Source organism: Salvelinus alpinus, chromosome 2 (genome assembly GCF_045679555.1).
Source record: "Salvelinus alpinus chromosome 2, SLU_Salpinus.1, whole genome shotgun sequence".
NCBI lineage: Eukaryota > Metazoa > Chordata > Actinopteri > Salmoniformes > Salmonidae > Salvelinus > Salvelinus alpinus.
Window position 1 is genome coordinate 82,547,174 of NC_092087.1, and position 18,635 is coordinate 82,565,808.

Below are 18,635 nucleotides of genomic sequence, written 5' to 3' on the forward strand. Positions count from 1 at the left end.
CACTTTACAGGGCATAGAGAGACTATCACTTTACAGGGCATAGAGAGACTATCACTTTACAGGACATAGAGAGACTATCACTTTACAGGACATAGAGAGACTATCACTTTACAGGACACAGAGAGACTATCACTTTACAGGACATAGAGAGACTATCACTTTACAGGACATAGATAGACTATCACTTTACAGGACATAGAGAGACTATCACTTTACAGGGCATTGATAGACTATCACTTTACAGGACATAGAGAGACTATCACTTTACAGGGCATAGAGAGACTATCACTTTACAGGACATAGATGGACTATCACTTTACAGGACATAGAGAGACTACCACTTTACAGGACATAGAGAGACTACCACTTTACAGGACATAGAGAGACTATCACTTTACAGGACATAGATAGACTATCACTTTACAGGACATAGAGAGACTATCACTTTACAGGACACAGATGGAGTATCACTTAACAGGACATAGAGAGACTACCACTTTACAGGACATAGAGAGACTACCACTTTACAGGACATAGAGAGACTATCACTTTACAGGACATAGATAGACTATCACTTTACAGGGCATAGATGGACTATCACTTTACAGGACATAGATGGAGTATCACTTAACAGGACATAGAGAGACTATCACTTTACAGGACATAGAGAGACTATCACTTTACAGGACATAGAGAGACTATCACTTTACAGGACATAGAGAGACTATCACTTTACAGGACATAGAGAGACTATCACTTTACAGGACATAGAGAGTCTATCACTTTACAGGACAAAGAGAGACTATTACTTTACAGGACATAGAGAGACTATCACTTTACAGGACATAGAGAGTCTATCTCTTTACAGGACATAGATAGACTATCACTTTACAGGGCATAGATGGACTATCACTCTACAGGGCATGGATAGACTATCACTTTACAGGGCATAGATGGACTATCACTTTACAGGACATAGAGAGACTATCACTTTACAGGGCATAGATAGTCTATCACTTTACAGGGCATAGATGGACTATCACTTTACAGGGCATAGATGGACTATCACTTTACAGGGCATAGATAGTCTATCACTTTACAGGGCATAGATGGAGTATCACTTTACAGGACATAGATAGACTATCACTTTACAGGACATAGAGAGACTATCACTTTACAGGGCATAGATGGAGTATCACTTTACAGGGCATAGAGAGACTATTACTTTACAGGACATAGAGAGACTATCACTTTACAGGGCATAGATATACTATCACTTTACAGGGCATAGATGGACTATCACTTTACAGGGCATAGAGAGTCTATCACTTTACAGGACATAGATAGACTATCACTTTACAGGGCATAGATATACTATCACTTTACAGGGCATAGATGGACTATCACTTTACAGGGCATAGAGAGTCTATCACTTTACAGGACATAGATAGTCTATCACTTTACAGGACATAGATAGTCTATCACTTTACAGGGAATAGATGGACTATCACTTTACATGGCATAGATGGACTATCACTTTACAGGACATAGATAGACTATCACTTTACAGGGCATAGATAGACTATCACTTTACAGGGCATAGATGGACTATCACTTTACAGGACATAGATAGACTATCACTTTACAGGACATAGAGAGACTATCACTTTACAGGACATAGAGAGACTATCACTTTACAGGACATAGAGAGACTATCACTTTACAGGGCATAGAGAGACTATCACTTTACAGGACATAGAGAGACTATCACTTTACAGGGCATTGATAGACTATCACTTTACAGGACATAGAGAGACTATCACTTTACAGGACATAGATAGACTATCACTTTACAGGACATAGAGAGACTATCACTTTACAGGGCATTGATAGACTATCACTTTACAGGACATAGAGAGACTATCACTTTACAGGGCATAGAGAGACTATCACTTTACAGGACATAGATGGACTATCACTTTACAGGACATAGAGAGACTACCACTTTACAGGGCATTGATAGACTATCACTTTACAGGACATAGAGAGACTATCACTTTACAGGGCATAGATATACTATCACTTTACAGGGCATAGATGGACTATCACTTTACAGGGCATAGAGAGTCTATCACTTTACAGGACATAGATAGACTATCACTTTACAGGGCATAGATATACTATCACTTTACAGGGCATAGATGGACTATCACTTTACAGGGCATAGAGAATCTATCACTTTACAGGACATAGATAGTCTATCACTTTACAGGACATAGATAGTCTATCACTTTACAGGGAATAGATGGACTATCACTTTACATGGCATAGATGGACTATCACTTTACAGGACATAGATAGACTATCACTTTACAGGGCATAGATAGACTATCACTTTACAGGGCATAGATGGACTATCACTTTACAGGACATAGATAGACTATCACTTTACAGGACATAGAGAGACTATCACTTTACAGGACATAGAGAGACTATCACTTTACAGGACATAGAGAGACTATCACTTTACAGGGCATAGAGAGACTATCACTTTACAGGACATAGAGAGACTATCACTTTACAGGGCATTGATAGACTATCACTTTACAGGACATAGAGAGACTATCACTTTACAGGACATAGATAGACTATCACTTTACAGGACATAGAGAGACTATCACTTTACAGGGCATTGATAGACTATCACTTTACAGGACATAGAGAGACTATCACTTTACAGGGCATAGAGAGACTATCACTTTACAGGACATAGATGGACTATCACTTTACAGGACATAGAGAGACTACCACTTTACAGGGCATTGATAGACTATCACTTTACAGGACATAGAGAGACTATCACTTTACAGGACATAGATAGACTTTCACTTTACAGGACATAGAGAGACTATCACTTTACAGGGCATTGATAGACTATCACTTCACAGGACATAGAGAGACTATCACTTTACAGGGCATAGAGAGACTATCACTTTACAGGGCATAGAGAGACTATCACTTTACAGGACATAGAGAGACTATCACTTTACAGGGCATTGATAGACTATCACTTTACAGGACATAGAGAGACTATCACTTTACAGGACATAGATAGACTATCACTTTACAGGACATAGAGAGACTATCACTTTACAGGGCATTGATAGACTATCACTTTACAGGACATAGAGAGACTATCACTTTACAGGGCATAGAGAGACTATCACTTTACAGGACATAGATGGACTATCACTTTACAGGACATAGAGAGACTACCACTTTACAGGACATAGAGAGACTACCACTTTACAGGACATAGAGAGACTATCACTTTACAGGACATAGATAGACTATCACTTTACAGGACATAGAGAGACTATCACTTTACAGGACATAGAGAGACTATCACTTTACAGGACATAGAGAGACTATCACTTTACAGGACATAGAGAGACTATCACTTTACAGGACATAGAGACTATCACTTTACAGGACATAGAGATCACGTTAAAAAGTAGAAGTTGTAAAGTACCAGACATTTCTATCAACATTTTGTACCAAACTGTAGGATTTGTGTTCCAACCTGATAGAAGAAAGGGCAGAGACAAGGTCCCAGTGTTTAGTTTGGAATCAAGCCTTGGTTGTAATTAGAACAGAGGAAAGGGATCAACTGTTCACTTCAGTTTGGAACTGATCCCTGTGTTGTCCCCTCTCTCTCCAGGTGGCTGTGTCATGTTGACGATGATAACTACGTGAATCCTGGAGCTCTTCTCTCCCTGCTCTCAGCCTTCCCCCAAGAGGGTGATGTCTACGTGGGCAAGCCCAGCCTCGACCACCCCATTCATACCCATGAACTACTGGAGGGCAACAAGACAGTACGCTCCCACCATGCACTGCATAGAGCCGAAAGCTATATTCCAATGAACAATACAATGCTTTGTTCTAGTGGTATGTTAAAGACACGTCTGAGATCTTTGGGGCCTACTAAGTAGTCTCTAAACCTCCCACTTTGGGCTGGATGTGTCAATGTGTAGTTCATACAGGCACAATGTAAAACCAAAATTACTGTCTTACCTCAATTAGTCACGAAATACCCTAGTTTGAAACACTTCCCTAAACATAACCCTGACCCACGTGGGCCAGCCCTCTAGCATTTCGAGTTCCAGCCAATGAGCTTCAGCCCCTCGCCATTTGAGTGGCAGCTAGCGAGATGCACACACAGCAGAGCGAGAGAGAGACCATATCTGCACATATGTGCCGTAGTTCGCACCACTTTTGGCTTGTGGACGCTACTTCCAGAACTACTGGCTGAAAAGCAAAAGTACCGGAGAATCTCTTTAAGTAGTATGTTGCTGTGGCCATTGGAATATGTCTTTCTGTCTCCCTTCCTGAGGGGGTCACTGATATGTTTGACCGTTTTGATGCCAAGATGGTTGCCATGGGAATTCTCAACCTCGAACAGAGTTGGCCAAGCACTGTAAATTATTCAAGTCATTCCACATCTCTCCTCTTTCAATTCACTTCTCATCAGGAACGGAGGGATGGAAGGATGGAAGGATGAAGGGATGATTGTAGATCCATCCATTCATGTGGTTTTAGTCACTGTGGAGTGTTTTTCTAACCGGAGGGTTGATTGGTGATTGGCATGTTATTGGTTATTGATCTAAGAACCATGTCATCAAGTGGACGTGTCAAAGACACCCCAGGGGATAGGCTGTCAACAAGCAGGATCGGTTGATTCGATTGGTTTAGGAACAGACATGCTCACACTAGATAAACATGTGTCTTGTACTGTATGTGTGTGAGTAAGTGTGTGTCTCATTTACAGTAGAATGAATGACTGTATTGAGCCTAAGTGTATCTTGGTTCCCGAGAGTGTCTCACAAAAGATGCCCTCCCTCCCTCCCTCCCTCCCTCCCTCCCTCCCTCCCTCCCTCCCTCCCTCCCTCCCTCCCTCCCTCCCTCCCTCCCTCCCTCCTTCTCTCTCTCTCTCTCTCTCCCTCCTCCTCCTCCTCCTTCTCCTCCTCCTCCTCCTCCCTGGTTAGAGAGTAGATTTAACGTTGACAGTAGGACAGGCCTCAGACTCCCTAGAGAAAGGGAACACAAGGTCGGAGGAGATGAGGATGAGAGGAGGGGAGGAGAGGGGGACTCCAGAGAGGGAGGAGGAGAGGACCTTGGGAGAATGATGATACACATACCTGTTGTGATTTACGCTCCTGTCACGGCAACCGATACAAATCAAATCAAATGTTATTTGTCACATGCTCCGAATACAACAGGTGTAGACCTTTCAGTGAAATGCTTACTTACAAGCCCTTAACCAACAATGCAGTTTTAAGAAAAATACCTAAAAAAAGAAAGAAAGAAAAGTAACAAATAATTAGAGCAGCATTAAAATAGCAATAGCGAGGCTATATAGAGGGGGTACCGGTACAGAGTCAATGTGCGGGGGCACCGGTGGGTCGAGGTAATTGAGGTAATATGTACATGTAGATAGAGTTATTGAAGTGACTATGCATAGATAATAAACAGAGAGTAGCAGCTTAAAAGGTGGGGGAAGGAGGGAAATGCAAATAGTCTGGGTAGCCATTTGATTAGATGTTCAGGAGTCTTATGACTTGGGGGTAGAAGCTGTTGAGAAGCCTCTTGGACCTAGACTTGGCGCTCCGGTACCGCTTGCCTTGAGGTAGCAGAGAGAACAGTCTATGACTAGGGTGGCTGGAGTCCTTGAGAATTTTTAGGGCCTTCCTCTGACACCGCCTGGTATAGAGGTCCTGGATGGCAGGAAGCTTGGCCCCAGTGATGTACTGGGCCGTACGCATTACCCTTTGTAGTGCCTTGTGGTCGGAGGCCGAGCAGTTGCCATATCAGGCAGTGATGTAACCAGTCAGGATGCTCTCGATGGTGCAACTGTAAAACCTTTTGAGGACCCATGCCAAATCTTTTCAGTCTCCTGAGGGGGAATAGGTTTTGTCGTGCCCTCTTCACAACTGTCTTGGTGTGCTTGGACCATGTTAGTTTGTTGGTGACGTGGACACCGAGGAACTTGAAGCTCTCAACCTGCTCCACTACAGCCCCGTCGATGAGATACATAACAACAACTCTGCCCACCGTCTGATTTGCATGACAAATACCAGACAAGTAACAGATATATTGTTCGTTTGACAAATACCAAACAAGTAACAGATATATTGTCCTTTTGACAAATGCTACACAAATATAAACATACATTATCTCCTTGCTAATCACTTACAAGATAAATAGCACACAAAATATGTCAGACTTTTATAAATGCTTAAAAGTAGCATATGCAAGACTCATAGCAAAGTGAGTCAGAGAGAACTGGGAAAGTCTATCGTTGTAAGTACATCACAGAATATGATGAGTTTGAGGGAAACTGAGGACACAGAGAGTGTTGTTTCATCGTTGTGGATGGAGGGAGTTTCCTCTACCTGTTCTAGCACATCAACCTTTACATGATTCATTCTGTCTGGAAGGTGGACGTCTGTGCTCTGTTCATGTCAAAGAGAGGTGCAGTTCTGCCTGGTGATTGACTGTGTGTGTATTTTTCTTTCTAGAAAGAAGTGCAGTTCTGGTTTGCCACGGGAGGAGCAGGCTTCTGTCTGAGTCGCAGACTAGCTGAGAAGATGGCTCCATGGGCTAGGTGAGGAGTGTGTGTGCGTGTGTGTGTGTGTGTGTGTGTGTGTGTGTGTGTGTGTGTGTGTGTGTGTGTGTGTGTGTGTGTGTGTGTGTGTGTGTGTGTGTGTGTGTGTGTGTGTGTGTGTGTGTGTGTGTGTGTGTGTGTGTGTGTGTGTGTGTGTGTGTGTGTCTGTGTATGAGTGTGTGTGTGTGTCTGTGTGTTTGGGTCAAGAGTGAACTCTAGTCCATAAGAACAGGTGTGTGTAGGGGTTTGTCTGTGTGAAAGATGGAGAGTCAGAGAGTGTACATTATATCTGTGAATGTATGTGACAGTGTGTTGGGTCATTGGACATACAGTCTGTGTATATGCTTGTCTTTATGTGACTGTATGCGTGGGTTTGAGTCAACTGGGTTTGAGTCAATGTGGGTGTATCTATATCTGACTCTGTGTGTGTGTCTACCTGTGTGTCTAGTGGTCCCAGGTTTGAGCAGACGTCAGCAGTGATCCGTCTGCCAGATGACTGTACAGTAGGCTTCATCGTAGAGAGAAGACTGGGGATATCCATGGTCCACAGTTCAATGTTCCACTCTCACCTGGAGAACCTGCTACTGCTGACGCCCAGCAATATACCTCTACAGGTCAGACACACACACACACACACACACACACACACACACACACACACACACACACACACACACACACACACACACACACACACACACACACACACACACACACACACACACACACACACACACACACACACACACACACACACACACACACACACACTCATACAAATCATTTCTGCCTCATGTAATGTGTTTTCTCTCCTCTAAGTTGTATTGTGTGTGTTCTCTCCAGGTGACTCTTAGTTATGGGCTGTTTGAGAACAAGATGAACAGTGTGGAGCTGAATAGACTCTTCTCCAAGGAGGATGATCCCTCCAGGTCAGTACCAACCTGTCTTCAGGCCAAGAAACCTTGACAAAAACCACGCTAGGGTTGCAATATTCCGCTAACTTTCCCCAAAATCCCAGGCTTTCCAGTAATCCTGGTTGGTGGATTACGGAACTCCTTGCTTATTCCCTGGGATTTCTGTAAAACCTTTGTGAAAGTTACCGGTATCTAGCAGCACTACACCAGACTCTAGAGGGGATCCTTCTTCTCTGCCTGCTGGGGTACAAGTTCAAAATGTCCCAACAGTTATAGTAGAACTGGTAGCTATGTGCTGTACATATAGGTAGGGGTAAAGTTACTAGGCAACAGGATAGACAATAGGCAGCGGCAGCAGCGTGAAAGTGAAAGTGTGTGTGAGTGTATGTGTGTGTGTGGCATCAGTGTGCATGTAATGTGTGTGTGGGCATATGTAGTGTGTGTGTGTGTATACGGTATGTGTGTGTCAGTGTTAGTATGTGTGAGAGTGTGTGGGTAGAGTCCAGTGTGTGTGCATAGAGTCAGTGCAACTGGGTTAGTTAAAAAAGGCTCAGTGCAGGTATTCCAGATAGACATTTGATGAGCTATTTAGCAGCCTTGTTGCTCAGTCTCATGGTTCGGGGGCAGACGCTGTCCAGGGTCCTGGTAAGGCTTGTTATGTATCAGCATGTGTACGCGCTTTACAGACGCTGTCCAGGGTCCTGGTAAGGCTTGTCATGTATCAGCATGTGTACGCCCTTTACAGACGCTGTCCAGGGTCCTGGTAAGGCTTGTCATGTATCAGCATGTGTACGCTCTTTACAGACGCTGTCCAGGGTCCTGGTAAGGCTTGTCATGTATCAGCATGTGTACGCCCTTTACAGACGCTGTCCAGGGTCCTGATAAGGCTTGTCATGTATCAGCATGTGTACGCCCTTTACAGATGCTGTCCAGGGTCCTGATAAGGCTTGTCATGTATCAGCATGTGTACGCTCTTTACAGACGCTGTCCAGGGTCCTGGTAAGGCTTGTCATGTATCAGCATGTGTACGCCCTTTACAGACGCTGTCCAGGGTCCTGGTAAGGCTTGTCATGTATCAGCATGTGTACGCCCTTTACAGACGCTGTCCAGGGTCCTGGTAAGGCTTGTCATGTATCAGCATGTGTACGCCCTTTACAGACGCTGTCCAGGGTCCTGGTAAGGCTTGTCATGTATCAGCATGTGTACGCCCTTTACAGACGCTGTCCAGGGTCCTGGTAAGGCTTGTCATGTATCAGCATGTGTACGCCCTTTACAGACGCTGTCCAAAGACCCATCATCTTTCTTGTCGATTCAATGTTAATTCATTGTATTTCTGTACGTTTAATAATGATATATTTCGTCATATAGAATGTTCTGTCATTCTTTACAGGTTTAAGACGGTCCACTGTCTACTCTATCCACTGACCAGCTGGTGCCCTTGAAGACTCCAACTCCCAGCAGCACCTGTGCCTCCTGAGACTTTCCGAAACGGTGTCAGCACTTCCTGGATTCTCTGGGTGCGTCTCAATAATCTCTCTTTTCTCCTGAAGTGTACACTCGTTTACTACTTCCAACAAATCTGAAAGTGATGGGTTGGTCGAGGTATGGGCTAGTGGGAGTTTCACCCTTACGTCTTACATTACCCCAGTCATTTACTTGGAAATCAGTGTACAAACTTTGGGAGCAAGGAGAGATAATTGGGACACAGCCCTGGTTTTACATGGAAATAACAGGGACTACAACACTAGTCTGGTGCAGAATGCATCGTGCACTTCCTGTACCCTATCTACTTATTCTAGGAGTTCTATGAGCCCTCCAGAGCCCTTAACAAGACAGCACTTCCTGTAACCTATCTACTTATTCTAGGAGTTCTATGAGCCCTCCAGAGCCCTTAACAAGACAGCACTTGCATCATTTATTTGCAGGTGTGTATATTTGTTGAACAGAGACCAAAATAAATATGAATATACTTTTGTTTATAGATTTGTATAACTTCTTATGATGAACTCTGGTGAAATTCACTGCTGTAAAATATCCGCCGTTTTATTAATCTGTTCTGTTATGACTACAAAAATGTTTTTGAAATAGTTGGAAAGGCATGTTCTTTTTTATTTTAACACATTGTTTAACTTTAAAAGTGTATTCACGTCCCAGTCTGGGCTGTCTGTACATAGTTCCTGGTTTCTGGTTTCTGGTTTAACAGTGTATTCACATCCCAGTCTGGGCTGTCTGTACATAGTTCCTGGTTTAACAGTGTATTCACGTCCCAGTCTGGGCTGTCTGTACATAGTTCCTGGTTTCTGGTTTAACAGTGTATTCACGTCCCAGTCTAGGCTGTCTGTACATAGTTCCTGGTTTCTGGTTTAAAAGTGTATTCACGTCCCAGTCTGGGCTGTCTGTACATAGTTCCTGGTTTCTGGTTTAAAAGTGTATTCACGTCCCAGTCTGGGCTGTCTGTACATAGTTCCTGGTTTCTGGTTTAACAGTGTATTCACATCCCAGTCTGGGCTGTCTGTACATAGTTCCTGGTTTAACAGTGTATTCACGTCCCAGTCTGGGCTGTCTGTACATAGTTCCTGGTTTCTGGTTTAACAGTGTATTCACGTCCCAGTCTGGGCTGTCTGTACATAGTTCCTGGTTTCTGGTTTAAAAGTGTATTCACGTCCCAGTCTGGGCTGTCTGTACATAGTTCCTGGTTTCTGGTTTAAAAGTGTATTCACGTCCCAGTCTGGGCTGTCTGTACATAGTTCCTGGTTTCTGGTTTAACAGTGTATTCACGTCCCAGTCTGGGCTGTCTGTACATAGTTCCTGGTTTCTGGTTTAAAAGTGTATTCACGTCCCAGTCTGGGCTGTCTGTACATAGTTCCTGGTTTCTGGTTTAACAGTGTATTCACGTCCCAGTCTGGGCTGTCTGTACAGAGTTCCTGGTTTCTGGTTTAACAGTGTATTCACGTCCCAGTCTGGGCTGTCTGTACATAGTTCCTGGTTTCTGGTTTAACAGTGTATTCACGTCCCAGTCTGGGCTGTCTGTACATAGTTCCTGGTTTCTGGTTTAACAGTGTATTCACGTCCCAGTCTGGGCTGTCTATACATAGTTCCTGGTTTCTGCAACGCCTGAAAGAATCGAAATGGTTTATACAGCCTTGAAGAAGAGGTGTGTGGAGCTGCTTTGTGTGTACTGGAGATACAGTGTGTTTGTGTGTTTTTAAAAAAAAATTTTTTTTTATTTATTTAACCTTTATTTAACCAGGTAGGCAAATTGAGAACACGTTCTCATTTACAATTGCGACCTGGCCAAGATAAAGCAAAGCAGTTCGACACATACAACAACACATAGTTACACATGGAGTAAAACAAACATATAGTCAATGATACAGTGAAAAAAAAATAAGTCTATATACAATGTGAGCAAGTGAGGTGAGATAAGGGAGGTGAAGGCAAACAAATATATGTATAAATAAATAAAAATATAAAAAGGCCATGGTGGCGAAGTAAATACAACACAGCAAGTAAAATAAAACTAAAAACACTGGAATGGTTGGTTTGCAGTGGAAGAAAGCGCAAAGTAGAGACAGAAATAATGGGGTGCAAAGGAGCAAAATAAATAAATAAATACAGTAGGTAAAGAGGTAGTTGTTTGGGCTAAATTATAGATGGGCTATGTACAGGTGCAGTAATCTATGAGCTGCTCTGACAGCTGGTGCTTAAAGCTAGTGAGGGAGATAAGTGTTTCCAGTTTCAGAGATTTTTGTAGTTCGTTCCAGTCATTGGCAGCAGAGAACTGGAAGGAGAGGCGGCCAAAGGAAGAATTGGTTTTGGGGGTGACCAGAGAGATAAACCTGCTGGAGCGCGTGCTACAGGTAGGTGTTGCTATGGTGACCAGCGAGCTGAGATAAGGGGGGACTTTACCTAGCAGGGTCTTGTAGATGACCTGGAACCAGTGGGTTTGGCGACGAGTATGAAGCGAGGGCCAGCCAACGAGAGTGTACAGGTCGCAGTGGTGGGTAGTATATGGGGCTTTGGTGACAAAACGGATGGCACTGTGATAGACTGCATCCAATTTATTGAGTAGGGTTTTGGAGGCTATTTTGTAAATGACATCACCGAAGTCGAGGATTGGTAGGATGGTCAGTTTTACAAGGGTATGTTTGGCAGCATGAGTGAAGGATGCTTTGTTGCGGAATAGGAAGCCAATTCTAGATTTAACTTTGGATTGGAGATGTTTGATGTGAGTCTGGAAGGAGAGTTTACAGTCTAACCAGACACCTAGGTATTTGTAGTTGTCCACATATTCTAGGTCAGAGCCGTCCAGAGTAGTGATGTTGGACAGGCGGGCAGGTGCAGGCAGCGATCGGTTGAAGAGCATGCATTTAGTTTTACTTGTATTTAAGAGCAATTGGAGGCCACGGAAGGAGAGTTGTATGGCATTGAAGCTCGCCTGGAGGGTTGTTAACACAGTGTCAAAAGAAGGGCCAGAAGTATACAGAATAGTGTCGTCTGCGTAGAGGTGGATCAGAGAATCACCAGCAGCAAGAGCGACATCATTGATGTATACAGAGAAGAGAGTCGGTCCAAGAATTGAACCCTGTGGCACCCCCATGGAGACTGCCAGAGGCCCGGACAACAGACCCTCCGATTTGACACACTGAACTCGATCAGAGAAGTAGTTGGTGAACCAGGCGAGGCAATCATTAGAGAAACCAAGGCTGTCGAGTCTGCCGATGAGGATGTGGTGATTGACAGAGTCAAAAGCCTTGGCCAGGTCAATGAATACGGCTGCACAGTATTGTTTCCTATCGATGGCGGTTAAGATATCGTTTATGACCTTGAGCGTGGCTGAGGTGCACCCATGACCAGCTCTGAAACCAGATTGCATAGCGGAGAAGGTATGGTGGGATTCGAAATGGTCGGTAATCTGTTTGTTGACTTGGCTTTCGAAGACCTTAGAAAGGCAGGGTAGGATAGATATAGGTCTGTAGCTGTTAGGGTCAAGAGTGTCCCCCCCTTTGAAGAGGGGGATAACCGCAGCTGCTTTCCAATCTTTGGGAATCTCAGACGACACGAAAGAGAGGTTGAAAAGGCCAGTAATAGGGGTGGCAACAATTTCAGCAGATAGTTTTAGAAAGAAAGGGTCCAGATTATCTAGCCCGGCTGATTTGTAAGGGTCCAGATTTTGCAGCTCTTTTAGAACATCAGCTGACTGTATTTGGGAGAAAGAGAAATGGGGAAGGCTTGGGCGAGTAGCAGAGGGGAGGGCAGTGCTGTTGTCCGGGGTAGGGGTAGCCAGGTGGAAAGCATGGCCAGCCGTAGAAAAATGCTTATTGAAATTCTCAATTATAGTGGATTTGTCGGTGGTGACAGTGTTTCCTATCTTCAGAGCAGTTGGAAGCTGGGAGGAGGTGTTCTTATTCTCCATGGACTTTACAGTGTCCCAGAACTTTTTTGAATTTGTGTTGCAGGAAGCAAATTTCTGCTTGAAAAAGCTAGCCTTGGCTTTTCTAACTGCCTGTGTATACTGGTTTCTAGCTTCCCTGAAAAGTTGCATATCACGGGGGCTGTTCGATGCTAATGCAGAACGCCATAGGATGTTTTTCTGTTGGTTAAGGGCAGTCAGGTCAGGAGAGAACCAAGGGCTATATCTGTTCCTGGTTCTAAATTTCTTGAATGGGGCATGCTTATTCAAGATGGTGAGGAAGGCATTTAAAAAAAATGTCCAGGCATCCTCTACTGACGGGATGAGATCAATATCCTTCCAGGATACCTCGGCCAGGTCGATTAGAAAGGCCTGCTCGCTGAAGTGTTTCAGGGAGCGTTTGACAGTGATGAGTGGAGGTCGTTTGACCGCTGACCCATTACGGATGCAGGCAATGAGGCAGTGATCGCTGAGATCTTGGTTGAAAACAGCAGAGGTGTATTTGGAGGGCAAGTTTGTTAGGATGATATCTATGAGGGTACCCGTGTTTACGGAATTGGGGTGGTACCTGGTAGGTTCATTGATAATTTGTGTGAGATTGAGGGCATCAAGCTTAGATTGTAGGGTGGCTGGGGTGTTAAGCATGTTAAAATTTAGGTCGCCTAGCAGCACGAGCTCTGAAGATAGATGGGGGGCAATCAGTTCACATATAGTGTCCAGAGCACAGCTGGGGGCAGAGGGTGGTCTATAGCAGGCGGCAACGGTGAGAGACTTGTTTTTAGAGAGGTGGATTTTTAAAAGTAGAAGTTCAAATTGTTTGGGAACAGACCTGGATAGTAAAACAGAACTCTGCAGGCAATCTTTGCAATAGATTGCAACACCGCCCCCTTTGGCCGTTCTATCTTGTCTGAAAATCTTGTAGTTGGGGATGAAAATGTCAGAATTTTTGGTGGTCTTTCTAAGCCAGGATTCAGACACGGCTAAAACATCCGGGTTGGCAGAGTGTGCTAAAGCAGTGAACAAAACAAACTTAGGGAGGAGGCTTCTAATGTTAACATGCATGAAACCAAGGCTATTACGGTTACAGAAGTCATCAAAAGAGAGCGCCTGGGGAATAGGAGTGGAGCTAGGTACTGCAGGGCCTGGATTCACCTCTACATCACCAGAGGAACAGAGGAGGAGTAGGATAAGGGTACGGCTAAAAGCTATGAGAATTGGTCGTCTAGAACTTCTAGAGCAGAGAGTAAAAGGAAGTTTCTGGGGGCGATAAAATAGCTTAAAGGAATAATGTACAGACAAAGGTATGGTAGGATGTGAATACAGTGGAGGTAAACCTAGGTATTGAGTGATGATGAGAGAGATATTGTCTCTAGAAACATCATTGAAACCAGGTGATGTCATCGCATATGTGGGTGGTGGAACTGTGAGGTTGGATATGGTATAGTGGTCAGGGCTAGAGGCCCTACAGTGAAATAAGCCAATAAACACTAACCAGAACAGCAATGGACAAGGCATATTTACATTAAGGAGAGGCATGCTTAATCGAGTGATCAATAAGGGTCCAGTGAGTAGAGGTTGGTTGGGGTCACGGCGATCCAGACAGCTGGCCGGGTAGATGGCTATCGGTAGCAAGATAGCATAGTATGGAAGTCTATTTGTAGATACCTCGTGCGTTTCCGTCGGTAGGTTAGTGGGGTTCCGTGTGGTAGAGGGGATCAATCCAAATTGGCAAAATAGATATAGTGACCCAAGTGTGTGTGTGTGAGACAACGAGAGTGTGTCAAACGGAGCGTGGGGGGGCCTCAAGCGGAGAAATTATATAAAAAAGATATATATTACTAGTATTCTTTTTTTAAATGATGCCCAGCTCATGAGGCCCCTTGATGATGTGAGGTAAGTCTGCCATTGCAGACGGCACACACCACAACCACTTCAGATTCAGTGAGGCTATGAGCAATGATTTAGGCCAGTGTGTGTGTGTGTGTGTGTGTGTGTGTGTGTGTGTGTGTGTGTGTGTGTGTGTGTGTGTGTGTGTGTGTGTGTGTGTGTGTGTGTGTGTGTGTGTGTGTGTGTGTGTGTGTGTGTGTGTGTGTGTGTGTGTGTGTGTGTGTGTCTCATATGAAGGAGAGTGAGTAGATCTGAGCTACAGATGACAGGCGTGATTCGCTGGGTCGTAGAGGTTCAGGATTCTCAGAGGACTGAGAGGGATACAGGGAATCGGTGAAGGGTTAAATAAGATTGTGAATTGTGATTGACAGTGTGTGTTCTCAGTGTGTCTGTCTCCAGTGGTGCGTGGACACCACTCTTCCCCCATGTTCTCCCAGAGGTATACACAGAAACAGTGAGGGGTGTACTCAACCGTCACCTCAAGGCCACACACTCTGTGTGTGTGTGTGTGTGTGTGTGTGTGTTTGTGTGTGTGTGTGTGTGTGTGTGTGTTAATGTGTCTGTGTGTATAGGTTTGTGTGTGTGTGTGTGTCTCTTTGTGTCTCTGTGTGCTAATGTGTGTATGTGTGTGTGTGTTTGTGTATCTCTGTGTGTGTATGTTTGTGTGTGTGTTAGTGTGTGTATCCCTCTGTTTCTGTGTGTGTGTGTGTGTGTGTGTGTGTTTGTGTATCTCTGTGTGTGTATCTCTCTGTTTCTGTGTGTGTGTGTGTGTGTGTGTGTGTGTGTGTGTGTGTGTGTGTGTGTGTGTGTGTGTGTGTCTCTGTGTGTGTATCTCTCTGTTTCTGTGTGTGTGTTAGTGTGTGTGCGTGCATCTCTGTGTGTGTGTGTTTGTGTATCTCTGTGTGTGTATCTCTCTGTTTCTGTGTGTGTGTGCGTGTGTGTTAGTGTGTGTTTGTGTATCTCTGTGTGTGTGTGTGTGTTAATATGTGTATCTCTCTGTTTCTGTGTGTGTGTTTCACCAAGGAGAAGGGACTTACTCTCCACAGTATGACTCATATCCTTCCTGGACTCAGAGGTGGCGTGACGTCATGACAGGGCCGTGTAGCTCAGTTAGTAGCGCATGGTGCTTGCAACGCCAGGGTTGTCGGTTTGATTCCCACAGGGGACCAGTATGAACATGTATCCACTCACTACTGTAAGTAACTCTGGATAAGAGCGTCTGCTAAATGACTACAGTGTAAAATGTTAGGAACTGAACCAAGCGTGTGTGATGCACAGAGATACTATAAACTGTGTGTACTGGTACTCTATAAAAGGCAGTGATTGGTCCACCGTAGGGATGAAGTGGACCCAGGCTGTGATAGTTGGAGTGTAGCACTCACTGTTGTGTTTGTGTTGCTCTCAGTGCTGCAGTTTCATCTTCTGTCCGTCTCATAAAACCGCTATACAGGATTCTGAAGAGGTTGTCAGGGAGAGAATAGAGTTGCCCCGGGTCTCAACGAATGCCAATGTTCCATTTGAGACCTCTCTAGACCTTTCTACATCCCCCGGCTGAGCGGAATGTGTCTGGAGAGAACGGCTGAACAAAGATTTTCTCATCTCTTAGTATTTGTGTATCCGCTGACCCTAACTAACCAACAATTCCAAGCCTAAATTGTTGTTTAAAGAAGAATGGGGAACAAGACAGAATGGGACATTTTTTGCACACATTTGTTTATATCCCTGTTTGTGAGCATTTGCCAAGATAATCCATCCACCTGATAAGTGTGGCATATCAAGAAGCTGATTCAACAGAATGATCATTACACAGGTGCTGGGAACAATAAAAGGCCACTTTAAAATGTGCAGTTGTGTCACACAACACAATGCCATAGATGTCTCAAGTTGAGGGAGTGTGCTAATTGGCTGACTGCAGGAATGTCCACCAGAGCTGTTGCCAGATAATTATATGTTAATTCTTTATTTACAATAAGCCGCCTCCAAAATCGTTTAAGAGAATTTGGCAGTACTTTCATCCGGCCTCATAACCGCAGACCACGTGTAGCCAGCCCAGGACCTCTACATCCGGCTTCTTCACCAGCGGGGTCGTCTGAGACCAGCCACCCGGACAGCTGATGAAACTGTGGGTTTGCACAATACCGAAGAATTTCTGCACAAGCTGTCAGAAACCGTCTCAGGGAAGCTCATCCGCGTGCTCGTCGTCCTCAGCAGGGTCTTGACCTGACTGCAGTTCAGCATCGTAACCGACTTCAATGGACAAATGCTCACCTTCGATGGCCACTGGCACACTGGAGAAGTGTGCTCTTCATGGATGAATCCTGGTTTCATCTCTACTGGGCAGATGGCAGACAACATGTATGGTGTTGTGTGGGTAAGTAGTTTTCTGATGTCAACGTTGTGAACAGAGTGCCCCATGGTGGCGATAGTGTTATGGTATGGGCAGGCATACGCTACGGACAGCTAACACAATTGCATTTTATTGATGGCTATTTGAATGCACAAAGATACATTATCGTGCCATTCATCCGCCACCATCACCTCATGTTTCAGCATGATAACGCACGGCCCCATGTCGCAAGGATCTGTACACAATTACTGGAAGCTGAAAATGTCCCAGTTCTTCAATGGCCTGCATAGTCACCAGACATGTCACCCATTCAGCATGTTTGGGATGCTCTGGATCGACGTGTACGACAGCGTGTTCTAGTTCCCGCCAAAATCCAGAAACTTCACACAGCCGTAGAATGCCAATAAAGCCCTTTGAATAGAATAGAATTGAACTGAGAAAGAGAGGGAGATTAGAGCTTGAGAGAGCGAGAGAAGAGACCATGAGTGAAAGAACACAAGGAGAGTGCTCAGAAATATACCACAAAGAAACTGGCAGAAGACTAAAAGTGGGAAACTTAGTCAAGATTGGTTCATTCAAACCACATCCAGTCAGAGTTCTGTTCAACTCGAGAGGTTGCCATAGTGACACACATGTACTGTAGCTGGTGGGGTCCATTGGAGCAGAGGAGAAGTCGTGACAATTTGTAGTTTTTAGAAAACAAAAAAATAGACTGCAATATTAAAGAATGATTCATTTACAGTAGGTGTTCTTTCTGAGACAGACCTCCTCATTGGCTAAATACTGCAACTAGGTAACTTAGTCCTGCTTGAGGAGTGGCTCATCAGACTCATCTGGACTGGCAGAGAAAGTGCTGTCAAGTGGAGCGGTTGCCATAGTGACACATGTAGCTGGTGTGCTCCTGTAGAGTGGAGAGAAGAGGGGAGAGGAGAGAGAAAAGAGAGAAGAGAAGGGAGAAAAGGAAAGGAGAGATGGAGAAAAGGAGAGGAGAGAGAAAAGGAGAGGAGAGGAGAGAAAAGGAGAGGAGACAGTAGCGAGAAGAGCCATTGACTCATCAGTGAGTGAGCTGTTAACTTCATTGAGATGGTCATTGACTGATGGGTGCATGGTTTGTGTGTGCGTGTGTGTGTGTGAGAGAGAGTTTTTGTGTTCAAACTTGTGTGTGTGTGTGTGTCAGAGAGAGAAATAGCGAGACGGAGAGGTTGTGTGCTGCACTAAGGGAGATGGAGAGTCCTTTTAGAGATTGCTGCTGGCTAGTTCAGTGCTATCCAAAGCTGCTTTATTAGGCTGGGGGGAGTGTGTATGTGTGTAGGGTGTGTGTGTGTATTGTCCTCCCTTTATTAGGTTCCAACTCAACAACCCTCACTGCTACTTCCATGGAGACAGCACAGCGCTGTGGCCCTGCTGGGG

General features: G+C 44.6%; 1 protein-coding gene across 2 annotated transcripts in view; it reads left to right on the top strand.

Moving 5' to 3' along the window:
* Nucleotides 1–9,559, top strand: part of mfng (MFNG O-fucosylpeptide 3-beta-N-acetylglucosaminyltransferase) — a 20,741-nt gene extending 11,182 nt beyond the window's left edge. The window contains exons 4-9 of one of the 2 annotated variants that reach the window (XR_011673484.1): nucleotides 3,722–3,875; nucleotides 6,579–6,664; nucleotides 7,113–7,278; nucleotides 7,508–7,593; nucleotides 8,265–8,813; nucleotides 8,969–9,559. Coding sequence is in view for 1 of the 2 variants with exons in the window: in XM_071389594.1 (XP_071245695.1) it covers nucleotides 3,722–3,875; nucleotides 6,579–6,664; nucleotides 7,113–7,278; nucleotides 7,508–7,593; nucleotides 8,969–9,020 (544 nt within the window). In the remaining variant the exon portion in view is untranslated. The remainder of the gene's footprint in view (nucleotides 1–3,721; nucleotides 3,876–6,578; nucleotides 6,665–7,112; nucleotides 7,279–7,507; nucleotides 7,594–8,264; nucleotides 8,814–8,968) is intronic. The other variant, XM_071389594.1, reaches the window with a different exon arrangement.
* Nucleotides 9,560–18,635: the final 9,076 nt, after the last annotated feature.